Below are 17,431 nucleotides of genomic sequence, written 5' to 3'. Positions count from 1 at the left end.
ATGAACTTGGATTAAAAAGTCTTTTTCCAAAAAAAAGTCTTTTTCATCTGGAAACTTAAATTTTAAAAATGTATAGTATATATGCCACATAATATAAAATATAATGTATAATATGCATTATACATACTACATATTATATATTATAATATATTACATTATACATCAACTGAAGAAGGCCATAACATACATCCCACTTTAACCCATCTAGCCATCTTAGAAAGACACATACTAGGAGAAGACAAAAAAGCAGATTTAGAATTACTGTTTGAAACCTCCTAGTTGGATGCTGGTGACTCATGCCTATAATCCTAGCTACTAGGGGGCAAGATTGAGAAGACAATGGTTCAAGGCTAGCTCAGGCACAAAGATTCTTAAGAGCTCTTCTCAACTCATAACTAGGTGTAGTGACATAGACTATTAGTCTAGCTACAATTTTTTAAAAAACTAAAATAGGCAGATGATACATGCCCAGGCACAGATACATGCCCAGGCAGGAAGCAAGACCTTCACTCAAAAATAACTATCTCAAGCCAGGTGACTCACACCTAGAATTCAAGTTACTCAAGAGGCTGAGGATCATGATTCAAAGCCAGGCAGGAAAGGCAAATCCACAAGACTCTCATCTCTAATTAACCACTAAATAGTTGGAAATGAAGGTGTGGCTCAAATGATAGAGCCTTATACTCAAAAGTGCAAGACCCTAAGTTCAAGCTCCAGTACCAGTACAAACAAAGCAAGCCCCTAGTTGGTAAGAAATGTAGACCTGAGGAAATATTTTCAGAAAAGTGGTAAGATCTAGAAGAGGGCTAGGGCTGGGACTTCCCACCTTTCCTTTGTTCTTTCCAAGGCCACTGTACAAGTTCACAACTATGATGTAGCAAGTCACTATAGGCCTTGGAAGTGCCTTGCCTAATCCCACAGCTCAGGTGAGCCAGCCTATATATCCTAGATCTCTATTTCAAAATAATTTGCTCATCAGTGCCTACAAAAACACAGATCTGTGCTCACACCCTTTCTAAATTAGGAAGAGCCTGATGGGACTGTCCAATTGCAAAGGCTCTAGTGAGCAGACCCAGAATATTTCTTTCCCAGTGGAGCTCTAACCCACCCCTCCTGTTATTCCCCCCTAGGATCAACACAAAGCAGAGACCCAGCTCCCAGCAGGATGACCTATAAGTGACCCTTGGACTGACCTAACACTCTGGTCACTCTCACCAACAGATTTGTTTATCTTGCAACCTCAGAGCCTCTGCACCCTAAAGCTCTGGCCCTAGACTCTAAGTCCTTCTGAGTGACCTGTCACTCACAGCTTAAGTGCATGTTGGATGGCTACATGATAGCTTCGAGTTTATTTACCAAAACCTGATGTTTATGCTGTCCAGCAACGACTAGGGACCACGGGTGCTGGATTTAGTAAGTGGGGAGCCAACTAGACGTCTCCAGCAGGCATTAGCCCTTACACCACACAATTATCAGCAGAGCCCAGGAGTGCTTCTCTCTAGCCCTGTCCTCAGAGATTAAAGATCTCCTGGTGATCTGAATTTGGCATCTCCATCCGAAAGAGAGGTCTGTGGCCAGGCCATTTCCCAAGAGCTTATTTTACTGGAAAATAAAGCACTACAGCTGTGGTCAAGATGAGGAGGAAGCTATACTTTCTAACTCTGGGTACCTCACTATGTCAAAAGGTTTGTCACACAGTACCACAGGGCAAAGTGTAACAAGTGACAATGACATCCTGGTGTTTACCTAAGAAAGACAGAGCTGCCCAAGTCACGGCACTAGATGGAATGATAACCAGCAAATCTAAAGCCAAAATGGATTTTTTAAAAAAGTTTCCAGGGACTGTGGTGTGGCTCAATAGCAGAGCACATGCTTAGTAGGTATAGAGTCCTGGATTCAATCCCCAGCACCATAGGTAGATAGATGATACATAGGTAGATAGATAGATAGACAGACAGACAGATCATCTAGTCACCTTTTAGTGCTCAGTGGTACTGGTGAAGGAAGTAGATCTATCTACCAGGAGATTGAATTCACCTCTGTTCAGGACCAGCCCTACACAATTTAAGACTTTTACAAATGGTTAAAAAAAAACAAGCATTTTACATAAACAAGACCAAATAAAGAAAGATGACCAGATTGGTTCTAGAAATAGGCTTTGCTTTTCTTCCTAGCAGAAGCTTTAAAATCGCTGTGCATCATTAAGAAATACTTTTTATTTGGCAGACTTAGAGGAGTATGGGACACACCCCTGCAGAGGGTGAGGTGAGGGTCTGCAGAAAAGGGGATCTCCTTCTCTATCCCATTAAAGTCCTGCTGGCCAGTGGCTCCCAAAGCCCCCATTATCAGCTTCAGCTTAAATAAACCTTCTGTCCCAGCACCCACTGCCTCCCTGCAGGCTGCTAGCCTATCCATCAATGTCACCTTTGCAGAGTGGCTGCCATGACAGTTCATGATCATTAACCAGCCCTGGTGTGCTTTGTGTTAAAGTGAAGACACATCAAACACAGCCATTCCATGGTGCCTTAAAGTTGCAGAAGACTGGGATGTGCTGGGATTGAGGTCAGCCAAACTTGACACCCGCTTTGGCAAAAGGAAAACAAAATGAGCTCTGGGCAGAGTGCCTCATTATGGGCATTGAGTTAAAAAGGAGGGACGAAAAGAATGTGTGCAAATGACCAAACCATGGAGCTCCCTGCTCTCCCCTCCCTGGGGGGCCCTGTGAAGTGGCCCTGGCTGTGCTGGTGTGCCCCACCCCCACGCATGTCCCTGGCAGAACTGCAGCTCCAGAATGTGGGCTCTGCTGGACGATGGCACACCATTTCTCACTCCCAGCTCAGATCCTCACAAATGTCACACACTGGGCCATTACTTTCCTATTCCATTTCTCAAGGGTTACAGGATAGAGGAGTTTGTGAAAGGGGTGTGTGTGTGTGTGTGTGTGTGTGTGTGTATCTTGGTACTCCTGCTTACCTTTTGAGATTTCTCCTGGGGCCCCCTGTTTAAGAAAGACATTTGCTTTGCTTATCATGACTTCTCTGTAGCCAGGCCCCACTTAGGGAAATGACCTTGAAAGGCTTTTAGAGAAGGAAGAGGGAGCTGGTGGTGTGAAATAGGTTTTAAAAACTCAATAACAAAGAGAAAAGAGGAACAAACAGAAGCTCATAGCTGCCCTTCCAGCAAAGCAAATGATCACACACATGTGATTCCTTCCTCTCTCATGCACCTAGATGACAAGGACCCACAGCCTACCAGGTCATAGGCACTGAGTGATGCCCAAGGTCATAAAAACTCAAACCCAAAACTGCCCAAGTCCTAGTGTCCAGGGCTCATGTGTTATCCCAGCCACTAAGGAGCCTGAGGTCCCCGTTTGAAGCCAATCTGGGATGGCAAGTTCAAAAGATTCTTATTTCCAGTTAACTACCAAAAAGCTGGAAATGGAGCAGTGGCTCAAGTGGTAGGGCCTTATGCTAAAGAGCTAAGGGAGAGTGCTGAGGCCTTGAGTTGAAGCCCCAATACTTGTATACACACACACACACACACACACACACACACACACACACACACACACACACAAGTATGAGAACTGTTAAGGGACTTGGATTCTCCAAATGAAATATCAACAATAGACATAGGTGCTAGGGGAGTAGAATGGAGATGGGCAGCAAGAGCAGACTTGCAGGGGACTAGCCAGCTGGCCACATGCTGAGAAGAGGTCAAAAGAGAAGGGGAGGGAGGCAGTGCCCACCAAAGGAGAAAATGAGTGACAGCTGTCATTCATCAAGTGTACACTTAACCCAGGCAGGCCACCTAGCCTGGTGTAAACCTTTGCACACTGCAGCTGCCAGCCTTGGGGGGGAGGGAGGATCACCAAGAACTGAAATGAAGCTTGTCTGAAAGGAGATAAGACACAAAGAGGAAAAACACAGATGCTTCCAGAACAGAGAATAAAGGAAAGGACGTGTTGTTGTCTCTGTAGCCATTTTTACATTGATTATCTGTCAAAATGATAATATGTTGGACACACAGTTTAATAAACTATTCAAATTATTTTCCTCTTTGCCTAAGCATTTGTTATACAGATGCAAATACATAATAAATTATATGTAAACATAATTATATTTCTTTTTTTGCCAGTCCTGAGACTTGAACTCAGGGCCTGGGCACTGTCCCTGAGCTTCCTTTGCTCAAGGCTAGCCCTCTACCACTTGAGCCACAGCACTACTTCCTAGATTTTCTGTTTATGTGGTACTGAGGAATTGAACCAGGGTTTCATGCATACTAGGCAAGCACTAGAGCACTAAGCTACATACCCAGCCCCATAATTCTATTGTTATAGTCAGACTCCATTTACTCTTCCCAGGAATGATCATTTGAGTTTTTGTTGTGATTTTTAAAATTTTCATATTGTTACTATAAAGGTGATATACAGAGGGTTGTTGTTTTGTTTTTGATGGTATTGATGTTTGAACTCAGGATCTCACACTTTCAAGGCAGGTACTTTACCATTTGTACATGCCTCCGGCCCACTATATGAATTTTGTATCTTTACTTTTCCAGCAGAGAAAGAAAAGGCCTTGCAGAGATAGTAATCATGAAAGATAAATTGTAAGGAAGAAAACAACCCTCTTTTTGAGGTAGTATATGGCATTTTGAACTCAGAGCATAGTACTTGTAGACAGGCATTCTACCACTTGATCCATGCTTCCAGCCACCACCTCCCTCTTTTTTGTGTGTGTCAGTCCTGGGGCTTGAACTCAAGGCCTGGGCTGTGTCCCTGAGCTTTTGTGCTGAAGGCCAGCACTCTACCACTTTGAGCCACACTACCATTTCTAGCTTTTTGGTAGTTAATTGAAGATAAGAGTCTCACAGACATTCCTGCCCAGGCTGGCTTTGAACTTCAGTCCTCAGATCTCAGCCTCCTGAGTAGCTAGGATTACAGGTATGAGTCACCACCACCCAACTCTCTCTCTCTCTCTCTCTCTCTCTCTCTCTCTCTCTCTCTCTCTCTCTCTCTCTGTGTGTGTGTGTGTGTGTGTGTGTGTGTGTGTGTGTGTGTATTGGTTATTTTCAAGATAGAGTCTTGCCCTCCTCTGTTGTTGGGGTAATAGGTACTCACTACTGCACCCAGCCCTTGTGCTTCCTCCACAACTGTGGAATCTTGAAAACTTTTATGCCCAAGCACTAGCCTCCAATCATGATTCCCAGATCTCTGCCTCGTAAATGGCTTCACTGTGCCCAGCCAAGCAAAAGAATGCTTTGGGAGTTCCAAGCAGTTTCCAGGGCTAGAACATCAATGTGGAGCTAGAGAGATGGGAAAGGAAGCAAGAAAGAGAACATTTACCATATCAAAACACAGAATAGTATGTTTTTGTGTAATACTGTTTAAAAATGCAAAGAAACCAAAGATAATTGGATAATATATAAGTATCCCTTTCATCCCTGGCCACAATCCCCAGTTCCTCCTCGTCCATCCTCATCTTCTTAATTCCTAAGGAACTACCCAAGCCATCACAAGTATATATACTATTACATAAAATCTCCTTTCTTGTACAAAGGATGTACCTACCTACCTCTGTCAGCCAGGTCATCTATGAGGGTAAGAAGATTTTGTTGAAGAGGCTTCTCTATTTTTCCAAGTGTTTTTTGTTGTTGTTATTGTTGTTGTTGCTGTTGTTGTTGTTTTTGCCAGTCCTGGGCCTTGGACTCAGGGGCTGAGCACTGTCCCTGGCTTCTTTTTGCTCAAGGCTAGCACTCTGACACTTGAGCCACAGCGCCACTTCTGGCCATTTTCTGTATATGTGGTGCTGGGGAATCGAACCCAGGGCTTCTTGTATACGAGGAGAGCACTCTTGCCACTAGGCCATATCCCCAGCCCTATTTTTCCAAGTGTTTTAAGACTACTAATTATCATAGTTTCTGGGGTCCCTATGAGCTCTAAAATCCTTAGATTTTGAAGTATCATTTATTTACTGTTCAATTTCTCCACTGTATTATTGGTCTTTACCTGATGTGGAATTCTCAGTTAAGAAAAGGCCCTTATTACAGTGTTGCTCCCATGGGAAAATATGATCAACTTTATAACCGATTGCTTTATAATATAGAAAAGCTCTCTGGAACATAAAATGTGCAATGGCTTGGGTTTTCTTTTTGCTTTTGTTTTGCCCTATATGTTTATGAATTCAATGGAAATGGTAATATGATGATCTTTTCCTTCAAAGAAGAGTCATTCTGTGTGGCTCCAGGATGCTTTGGATTATGCATTGGCATGTTTCTAATGCCAGCATTGGCCTTAATACTTCAGCCACCTGAGCTGTGATGTTTAACCTCTATCTTAGATTATTCATCTGGAACACAGAAATGATGGTATCCTTGCTGTAAGGTTCTTGGGAAACACACCACATGGTTCAGGCAGAAAGGAGACTATTGGGAGGGAATCAAACTGCTAGCCAGCACAAGATGGAGGCATTGGAGCCACACAAGATGGAGTCATGGGGAGACAGAGGAGAAAGAAGAAGAGAAAAAGAAGGAAAGGAGAGTAAAAGAGCAAGAGAGAAAAGGAAAGAGGGCTGGGACTCATGTTAAGCCAGATTATATAGGGAAAGGCAGGAGGTATGGCCAGGGAGATTGGATGTGACCTCAGAGAAGGGGGGGTAACTGCCTCCAGGTGTGCCAGTTACCTAGGTAACGTAAGTACTGAGCACAGACTTGAACAGGTGGGGGGCATCTGCATGGAGCCCTTCTGAGGGTGGACCTTACATTTGCAGGATTAAGAGAAATAAAGGAAATCTACAAAGGTAATCAGTCTAGCTCCCACTACATAAAAACACTACATAAAACAGCTTATTGCTCTTATAATTACTGATATTTACTCACTGCTACAATGCAGAAATGGGTGCCCTTCCCTAGTTCATAGGATTTTCTATGAGTTAAGTCTTGTGATGAGAGGGGCCCAGAAACTACAGTATAACTTATATAATAATTTATATCTTAGAAACTTTAACCTTTCAACTACAATGACCTGGAGTTATAGCTGTACACCTACTTCATCAAATTTAGGTGCCAATTACATTATCAAGCTGGAATTCTTTTATGTTTGATTTGGGGGTGATTGTTTTGTTTTTGTTTTTAAGACAGGGACTTTTTATGTAGTCTAGGTTGGCCTCAAACTCAACCCTCCAGCTTCAAAAAAGTGCTACGATCATAGCAATTTGCCACCACAACCCCTCCAATGCTAAAGTGTTGCTACTCAGGGCTGGAGGCATGACTCAAGTGATAGAGAGCCTGTTTCACAAGTGGAAGGCCCTGAGTTCAAACCACCAAACAAGAAACCTCTTCGTGTGTTGCTAGTCTAGAGGATTATTTCAGTGTCATGTTTGGCTTTTACTCTCATAAAAGCAAGGAAATATTTAATTCTAGAGAATACTCACTGCTCTTCCATACCATTCAAAGCCTGTATGTATAGTAGGTGTTTAAGTAAAACCTCATCATACTGGGCATAGTGGCACACCCCTGCAATCCCAGATTGCAGGCTGAGGGTGGAAGATCTCAAGTTTGAGGTCAGCCTGGCCTCCTTAGCAAGACCCTATCTCAAAAAAAAACAATGCGTAAAGGGGACTTGGAATATGGCATAGTGGTAGAGTGCTTGCCTAGCATACATGAAGCCCTGGGTTCGATTCCTCAGCACCACATATATAGAAAAAGCCAGAAGGGGCACTGTAACTCAAGTGGTAGAGTGCTAGCCTTGAGCAAAAGGAAGCCAGGGACAGTGCTCATGCCCTGAGTCCAAGGCCCAGGACTGGCAAAAAAAAAAAATGCTTAAAGTTCAAATCAAACCCTCATCCTAGGTAAGGTCAGACTAATTCGAGGCACTGTCTGAGGGTCTGAGTAGCTAGACACAGAATTTGGGTCTCCTGCTGCAAATCCCTCACCTCATGCCAAGTATACCACAGGCGTCTAGACTTAAATATAGCAATTTGCAAACCCTGGCTCAGGTTTGCAACTGATTTCTGAAATGGTCAGCTGTGGCTCACGGTGAAACAGGACAGAAACTGGACCATTCCTGAAGTGAAGGATGGCCCACAACAGGTGAAGGACATCCATCCCCTGAGCAGAACCAGTTACCTGTGTGTTCCTTTGTTGAGACTTTCATGGCAGAGTGGCTTATGTAACTTCCTGAGGTTGAGTATTATTTTTTAAATCCACCAGCAAGAAAACTGACTATTATTCTATTTCCTATTCACTCCATGAAAAGTCAAAACTAGAACAAAGAGCCAACTGCCTCAGCTGCCTCCTGAGCCAAGGGATTCTGGGTCAGCCCTCCCTCTTTGTGGGGGAGACCTGGGCCCCCATGAACCTCACATGGTTCATGTGGAGTCCAGTGAATGGAAAAGTGGCCATCAATTAGCATTTAAGAGGCAGGACCCCATGTCTCATTAACATATCATTAACATATTCCCCTAACAGGCATAATTTGTGCTCCACATGTATAGGCACTTTATTGACACAGAGCAAGGGCGGAGCAGAGGGGAAGATTTCCCTTCTTTATTCCCATCACCCTACACGGAAGCTGAACAAAAGCATACAAACTTCACCTGGAAGGGCCTAAGCTTGAAAGCAATCCTGAGAAATCTGAATCCAAATGGAGAGAAGTCAGGTTTCTATATGAGTGACAAGAGGCCTTTGTTGACCTTGTAACATTATAGTTTGGAAATTCTCCAGGGCCATTATTTATGGGGCTGTGCTTTTATGCTTGGATTTATGTATGTTTGCACCTTTATCCCAAAGAGATTTTCACAAATTCTGAGCGCATCCTCTTAAAGCAAGGGAGAAGAAGCAATTTTTAAACCCACTTTCCAGTAATTAAGGCACAAAGGGGACAGGTCCACCAGTCTTGTGCTTATGGGGGGAATCAGGGAGGGACCCAGAGAACCTGCTAATGCTAAGAAAAAGCATCAAACCTGGGTTTCTCAGCAATCAGGACACCAAGAGGAGATGTTAAAGACCAAGACGTGACCTTTGCCTTCCTCCTGGTCTCTGACCCAAGGACCATCCTTCATACTGGGCCAGCTCAGGGAGGAACAAAATGTCACACAAAGATGACTTCATAATCTTGCTCATAGCCCACTCCCTTATCACTTCATGTACCTGCTACTATAAAGATTTTCCTTTTCTTTATTGGAGGAGGGGGTGTGTGGTAGTACTAAGTTCTATTCCTTTTTGATGATACTAGGGTTTAAACAGTCGGTCATAGCCATGGTAACATGGTGGCAGTCTGACAACAGGTATAACCATTTTGAAGGTATCTTGGTAGTAACTATCAAAATGAAAATAAGTGGTTTGTTTGCTTTCAGGTTTAAAAAAAACAGTAATTTTTCTAGAAATTCACTGTATCAGTATGCACACTGTAGCATTGAAGCATTTTTATGTACCATAGCAACTTTCAGTAAAAGCAAAACCTAGAAGCATTCTAAATGCTCATGAATGAATGAGTTAAGTAAATGATGGTGGGGATAAATCTGTGCAGCTGTGTAAGGGTGTGGAAGAAGTCTGCATGAAGACACATGGAAAGATAGTTGAGCTTGCTTGATAAGTACACATCCAAGACTAATAAATTCTTCTCTATTACTCCTGAGGTAAGGCCATCTGCACGTCAGTAGCAGGCAAGGGGCCCAGAGCCAAAGAGGATGCATCTGAGGTGGGGGACGTGCAGATGTCCTTAAGCAAAGAGGAGGGCCAGGGTGGGATATGAGGATCCCTGGAATGCACGAACTACACAGTGGATGACTTGATTGGGCTGGGATAGGGGAAGAAGGCAAGACTCAACAATATGATATCCAAGTATGAATAATCATAATCATGCTCATAGCCCACTCCCTTATCACTTCATGTACCTGCTACTATAAATATTTTCCTTTTATTTATTGGAGGAGGGGTGTGTGGTAGTACTAAGTTCTATTCCTTTTTGATGATACTAGGGTTTGAACTCAGGTTTTTATGCTTACTAGTCATGTCCCGGCCCCCATTATCCCTCCTTTCAGTTACTTTTCAAATCAGTTCTTATGGTTTTTTGACCAAGTCAGCCTAAGCCTTGATCCTTCAATTTATGTTTCCCATGTAGCAGGATGACAGGCATATACCATCATGTTGGTTATTAGTCATAATTTAATAAGTATTATCAGACTTGCCACTCAAAAGCAAGATACTGGACAAATCCCTCGCCTAACGATGTAGCCTCTATAAGACTGCCACATCAATCACTTATTCATCATACCTTGGCTTTGTTTTACTTTGTTTACTGTTTGTTTTGTTTTGTTTTTATTTTTTGCCAGTCCTGGGCCTTGAACTCAGGGCCTGAGTACTGTCCCTGGCTTCTTTTTGCTCAAGGCTAGCACTCTACCACTTGAGCCACAGCACCACTTCTGGCTTTTTCTGTTTATGTGGTGCTGAGGAATCAAACCCAGGGCTTCATGTATGCTAGGCAAGTACTTTATCACTAAGCCACATTCCCAGCCCTATGGCTTTATTTTTTAAACCAGGACCTTATGCATGCCAAGCACACATTCTACCACTGAACTACAACCCCAGCCCTTTGATTTATTAGCACTTGCACTGAATCTATATGTATATTGAAACACATTCTTTTCGCCTCTAGTTTTTAACTGTTTATTGTTGTTGTAGTTGTTATGGTTGGGGAATCAAACCCAGGACATTGTACTTGATAGGCAAGTACTTTGTCACTCAGCTACACACCAACCCTTTCCTCCAGTTTTCAAAGGAAGTTATTTAACAGTTTTAGTTTGGACACAGCACATATAAATTTTTTTAATCACATCACAAGGAAATATAATGACTAAACTCTGAAAGTATTGGTATCCCATCTCAAAATTGTCCCAGATCTTTTAAAAAACAAATTTAAAGTGGACACTCACATACTTTAAAGATATTAAACCAAAACACTAGAATCATAAACATGCTAATGTTTTATGCCAAGTGTTTTTGAGTTTTAAAAAATGTTCTTTGAGGGCTGGGGATATGGCCTAGTGGCAAGAGTGCTTGCCTCATATACATGAGGCCCTGGGTTCAATTCCCCAGCACCACATATACAGAAAACGGCCAGAAGTGGCGCTGTGGCTCAAGTGGCAGAGTGCTAGCCTTGAGCAAAAAGAAGCCAGGGACAGTGCTCAGGCCCTGAGTCCAAGCCCCAGGACTGGCCAAAAAAAAAAAAAAAAAAAACAGGAGTTAAAAAATGTTCTTTGACATGCATCTGGGGCTTTCCATGTGTTTTGATATAAAAACATTTACCAGATGTGGTAGCTCATGCCTATGATCCTAATTAGTCAGGAGGCAGAGATCGTGAGGACTGAGGTTTGAGACCAACCCAGGTGAAATGTTCTTGAGAACCTACTTCAACTATATAGTTAGGTGTCATGGTATGAACCTGTCATCCTAGAAATGCAGGAGGCCAAGGTCAGGAAGATATCAGTACCAGGCCATCGTGAGCAAAACTGTTTGTGAAAGCACACCTCAACAGAAAAAACTGGTGTGGTAGAACGAGCCTGTCATCTGGGCATACAGCAGAAAGCAGGAAGATAACGATCCATGCCAGCCTAGACAAGGCCTAGCAAACCAAGTACAAACCCAGTTCTACAAAATAATGAAAATGAAATTACAGGCATGAGCCTATAATCCTAACTACCCAGGAGGCTGAGGTCTGAAGATTCCAGTTCAAAGCCTTCCCCAGCAGGACAGTCTATGAAACCTTTGTCTCCAATTAACTCCCCCAAAAGCCAGAAGTGGAGCTGCAGCTCATGTGGGAGAGCACTACCTTTGAGCAAATAAACAGAAGTTCAAAGACAGCATCCAAACCCTAAGTTCAAGCCCCAGGACAGGCACAAATAAGTAAATAATAAAGCTTTACTAGTAGTATTTTTATTTTTTTTATTTTTGCCAGTCCTGGGCTTGGGTGCTGTCCCTAAGGTTCTTTGTGCCCAAGGCTAGTGATCTACCCTTGAGACACAGCAGCATTTCCTATTTTTTAATTTGTATTATTTTTATTGTTATTGTAAAGATGATGTACAGAGAGATAACAGTTACATAGGTCAGGTCATGAGTACATTTCTTTTTGAACAATGTCACCCCTTCCTTCACTAGCAGTGTTTTTTAAAATGTTTTTAAATGTGTTTTCTAACAATGTACACACAAACTGTCTTGTGCCTATCTGGAAAGCTAATAAAAATGAACCAACAGGCAGAGTTCTTAACCACTGTGTACAAGGTCCTAGATTCAATTCCTAGCACTGCAAACATGACTAATTAAGAACAATAACACAAAAGTGTACCAACAGGCTGGAGGAGCCCATTATAGGGAGTCAGTTTGAGGAGGGGAGGCAGGGCCTGAGGGCTTTCTGGACTTGGTAGTTTTCCTCATGCTTAGCCCTGGGCTGCATTCACTTGGTAAGGACTGCAGGGACCCTATCAGCAATGCAAACTAGTGGGCCCTGCCCACCCTGGGGCTCACAGAGAGCAAGGGCCAAAGTACTCATTCCCAGTTTTCAAGTCTGGGCCTTCTCAAGTATTTTATAGTCATTTACTATTATCCTTTTCCATCATTATTCCCAGGAATAGGGACACCAGTAAGTAGCTAGCAAGCAGGTTCTGGAAAGCTCACTTATACAAAATTTATAACACATTGTTTTTCTTCATTATCTAAAATAGGAACTGAGAAGACAACAAAAGCTGGTTCCTGGGTAACTGAGCATCTGTCCTTCACAGCTTATGGGTAGCCAGATTTTATGGACCTCATTTGGTATGCTCACGGTCTCCATTAGGTGTCTATTATTTTATAATGAGGTCTCAAAGCTGACTGCCGCGAGGGACCACAGTGGTAGCAGGCAGTGTATGAGGAGAGTGGTCTGGCTGGCTGGAAGAAACAGCCAGAGCCAAGATCCCAAAGCAGGCTTGGGCCTGTTGTGTCCCGGGAAGTGGCCAGTGTAGAGGGCAGGAGAAATGAAGACCAAGCCACACAGAAGCAGGTTTGTATCCACCACATAAGCTGGGGAGGGTGGATCTTCTTTCACCATCAAACACATTCTCATCCAATTGACCTCAGGTGTGATGTATCCGCCTGTGCCCAGCACAGGCACCTCATGTGGTAGAAAGCGATAAACTAGACCTGCGCTGTCCAAATGGTAATGGGTATTGAGTGCTCATGCTAGTGCAAGTGGAGATGTAGATAACAGTAGGTCTCAAAGGGAAGGAAAAACAAATAAGTTTTGGGGGTTTTTTGTTTGGTTCTGTTTTTGGTTCTTTTTTGTTTTGTTTTGTTTTGTTTTTCAGATAGAGCAGGGTAGCTCAAACCTATAATCCTAGCTACTTGGGAGGCAGAGGTCTAAGGATCATAGTTCAAAGCCAGTTCAGGCAAGCTTATCTCCAATTAACCACTAGAAAACCAGAAGTGGCACAGTGGCTCAAAGTGGTAGAGTGCTAGCTTGGGCAAAAGGACTCAAGGCGAGAGCACAGGCCCCATGTTCAAGCTCTACAACCAACAAAAAGATAAAATGAATTATATAATTAATTTTGCTTGCTTAATTTTACTTTTGTTTCTTTTTCACCTTCTTAATGTGGCTATTGGGAGTGTGTGTGTGTGTGTGTGTGTGTGTGTGTGTGTGTGTGTGTATTGGTACTGGGGCTTGAACTCAGGACCTCAAACTCTTTCACTCAAGGCTGGGACTGCACCTCTAAGGCCAGGCTTCTACTTCTGGCTTTTTTATTACCCCCTCTCTTATTTTTTCTCCCACTTTCCCTCCCCTTTACTCCCCCAAGTTGTAAAGTTCATTTCCAACGTAGTAAGTATCACTGTTGTATTGGTTCACCCTTTGTCCTTTGTCTCACAATTTTGTTATTCCCCTTCCCTTCCCCAAATGTATATACAAGCCACAGGGTACCAAAATCAAAACCAGTGACAACAGAGGATAAACCAAAGGAAAAAGAAAGAAATAACTTCACACCATACATTAAAAACACCAACAAAGAAAACCTCTTGTTTCCATATCTTGGAGTTCATTCCAATTAGTATCATTTTGTATGGTCATATGTACATAGCTACTGAGCAATTGTGATCCTCTGCTAGGACTATCCTAGACATATACTAATTATTACAAATGAAGGAAACCATAGCGTCTATGTTTCTTTGGGTCTGGCTCACTTCACTTAATATGATTTTTTCCAAGTCTTTCCATTTCTTTACTAGTGGGGTGATGCCATTCTTTCTGATGGGAGCATAGAATTCCATATATATCACATTTTCTTGATCCATTCATCTACTGAAGGGCATCTGGGTTGGTTCCATATCCAAGCAATGGTAAATAATGCTGCAATGAACATAAATGTGCTGGTAGCTTTAATGTGGCCTTGTTTGTGTTTGTTTGTGAAAATGCCCGGGAGTGAGACTGCTGGGTCATAAGGCAGTTCTATGTTTAGTCTTTTGAGAACTCTTTTCTGGCTTTTTCATGGTTAGTTCAAAATAAGAGTCTCTTGGATTCTCTGCCGATGCTGGCTCTTGACTGGGATCCTCACATCTCATCCTCTGGAGGATGATAATATCTTAAGTTATATATGTGGCATGCATGATATGTCTATGGCCAATGCACCTCAACATGCTTGCTATCTATTATAAACTTAACTTGTACTCTGTAATTCAAACTCTGAAACCTTAACACCCAGTGTGAGTGACTAAGCTCAGAGAAAGGGCCCTTAGAGAAAAAAAAAAAAAAGAAAGATATAAGCACAGGTCACTTAGCCCACAAGACTGAGGTCTTCATAGGAAGAGGAAGGAGACCCTAGGGATGCACAAGCTCAAAGAGAGGCCCCTCGTGAAGCCAGCCAGGAGGTGGCTGTCCACACACTAAGGACAGGGGCTCCACTGGGAAGCAGCCCTGCCTTCTCCTTGAGCTTGAGCTTCCAGGGTCCACATATGAGAAGCACAGCTTCTGTGTTAGTCGGCTGTCTGTGGGATATTATTACAGCAGCCTGAGCTGGCTGACACACTGGCTGACCAGAAGCATGGAGTGTACTAAAGCACCATCTGCATCTCAACAAGCTCCCTGGGGGGGTGGAAGAGCTCTGCTCTGCAAGAGGGTGAGGACATTTGGTGGAGACAGTGAAGACAAATGGGGTCTGGGATCCAGAGGAGTCCTGTGGACAGGGAACAATGGCAGAGGGTTTACTCGTGGCTGCTGTCTCTTTGTAGAGACCAAACACCCATAGCTGAAGCTGAGGAGGAGCCAAGTTTCAGCACCCAGCCTACGAAGCTTTTCTCTTTCTGATGTTAATGATTAGTGCTTGTATTTCACAGCTAACGGCGACCTTTCAGAAAACATCCATTTCAAATAAAACATATAGCTTAAAAAACAAAATAAAAGGGAAATTAAAGTTCTGACATAATTGTGTGTGTGTGTGTGTGTGTGTTTGTATGTATGTACTGGGTCTTGAACTCAGGGCCAGGTACTATCTCTGAACCCTTTGGCTCAAGGCTAGCACTCTACCACTTGAGCCACAGCTATATTTCTGGCTTTCTTTTTCAAGCGCTTAATTGGAGGTAAGAGTCTCGTGGACTTTCCTGTGGACTTCAGTCTTTTGAGTAGCTAAGATTACAGGTGTGAGCCACCACTGCCCAGCAGGACTAGTATTCTTGACTATCTATTCTATACGGGACCAATACTCTTGATGATCTATTCTATACAGTAGGAGGCCATGATGGTTTCTCTCATCTCAGTAGTATTGAGAGATAGCACCTCTGAAGGAACCAATGGAGCAGCAATGTGGCCTTACAAGCACCTACAGGACAGGGGTTATACTGAAAATACTTGGAGGTTTCCTGCCATGCTGTGGATGGTCAGGATGGTGTGTCTTCCTTCAACATGGTGGAGAGATAGGATCCAAAAGCAAACAGGTAGGCTCTGATGGCTTCTTGAGTATTAGAAGAGATGGCTATGGCTATGTTAGGAGAGCTCTTAGTTATTGTAAGTGGCTCAGATGTGACATCTCTACTGAACATAGTAGAGCCCTGTAATCCTCAGGAACGCAGATGGCACACCATAGCCCCTGTGGGCACCCAGAGGAAATGTCCAGACTATGGAGTGTATGAAGACATGATCTATACATCAGGAGGAAGACAGCTTAGCAGGGCTGAGAGACAGAACCCCAGAACCAACAGTGGTGGCCTTCAGTGGTGGCCACAATACCCTGCCATAGTAGGGCTGGCCTGGTCATGGTCAATAGACAGCTCATGGCAATAGGAGGTTTCAATGATTTTGATCCTGAGGCCAACCCCTAGAGATGCATTACATGGGCTACAAGGTGATGCAGAATTTGTAAAAACGACACTTTGTGAATCCCATGGACAGGAACAGGCCGAAGAAATTCTTGTCTGTGCTCCTCATAGTCATGATGGCCTTGACTTGGAAAACTTTGAGCTTGGTAAGACATGAGAGTAAATGTTCTTCTTTGCTAGGGTCTCAGCATGTGAAAATTCAAATCTGATGGCAGCACTTTACCTGCAAAATGTCACCTTTGTGCAATCATTTTCAACTCTGCTCAGAAGAGTCTTTCTTGGGGATTGGAATTTATTGTGGTGTTTTTGAGGAAGTTTTTTTTTTTTTTTTGCTAGGATTCTTTGGGCATTTTGTTTTACTTTGTTTTACTTATCTTCCCTTCCTCCTTGGGAAAAAAAGAAGAAGAAAGAAAAGAGAAGACTAGGCATGCTGGTGGCTTGCACCTGTCATCCTTGTCAGGAGGCTGAGATCTGAGGATCATAGTTCAAAGCCAGCCCAGGCAGGAAAGTGCACAAGACTCTTATCTCCAATTAATTACCAGAAACCCAGAAGTGGTGCTGTGGCTCAAAGTGGCACAATGCCTTGAGCAAAAAGAGCTTAGGATCAGAGCCCAGGCCCAGAGTTCAAACTCCATGGCTGACAAAGAAGGAGGAAGAAGAAAGAAGAAAGAAGAAAGGAGAGAGAGAGAGAGAAAGAGAGAGAGAGAGAGAGAGAAGAGAAATTCCCAGCAGCAAAACTGTCTTTGTCTCTAGGGCATTGATTTAATTTTGAAAATGCTGATAAGGAGGTAGTATTATGATCTGGTTTATATTTCTACCAGACACACCATCAATATGACTGTACTACAGGCAAGGATTGCCAACAATAAACAGGTCTGCCAAACTTACTAGCTTGTCATCATTCTTTTTTTTTTAATAATAATTATTTATTGTCAAAGTTAGGCCATGGGTACATTTCTTGTACTATTTGTTACCTCCTCCCTCATTCCCCCTTCCCCCTCCCCATTTCCTTCTCCCCCCCCCCCCATGAGTTGTTCAGTTGGTTTACACCAAATTGTTTTGCAAGTATTGCTTTTGGAGTCAATTGTCTTTTTATCCT

The 17,431-nt window shown here is 43.0% G+C and overlaps 1 protein-coding gene across 1 annotated transcript in view; it reads left to right on the top strand.

Moving 5' to 3' along the window:
- The window catches only part of LOC125364275, a 64,543-nt gene that overhangs the window by 33,676 nt on the left and 13,436 nt on the right, over positions 1-17,431 (top strand). The window contains 1 exon segment of the mRNA XM_048363760.1: positions 16,406-16,478. Coding sequence (XP_048219717.1) covers positions 16,406-16,478 — 73 coding nt within the window.

Source organism: Perognathus longimembris, chromosome 15 (genome assembly GCF_023159225.1).
Source record: "Perognathus longimembris pacificus isolate PPM17 chromosome 15, ASM2315922v1, whole genome shotgun sequence".
Taxonomy (NCBI): domain Eukaryota; kingdom Metazoa; phylum Chordata; class Mammalia; order Rodentia; family Heteromyidae; genus Perognathus; species Perognathus longimembris.
Note: the sequence above shows the minus strand (reverse complement) of the source record. Positions and strands in the feature narration are given on the sequence as shown.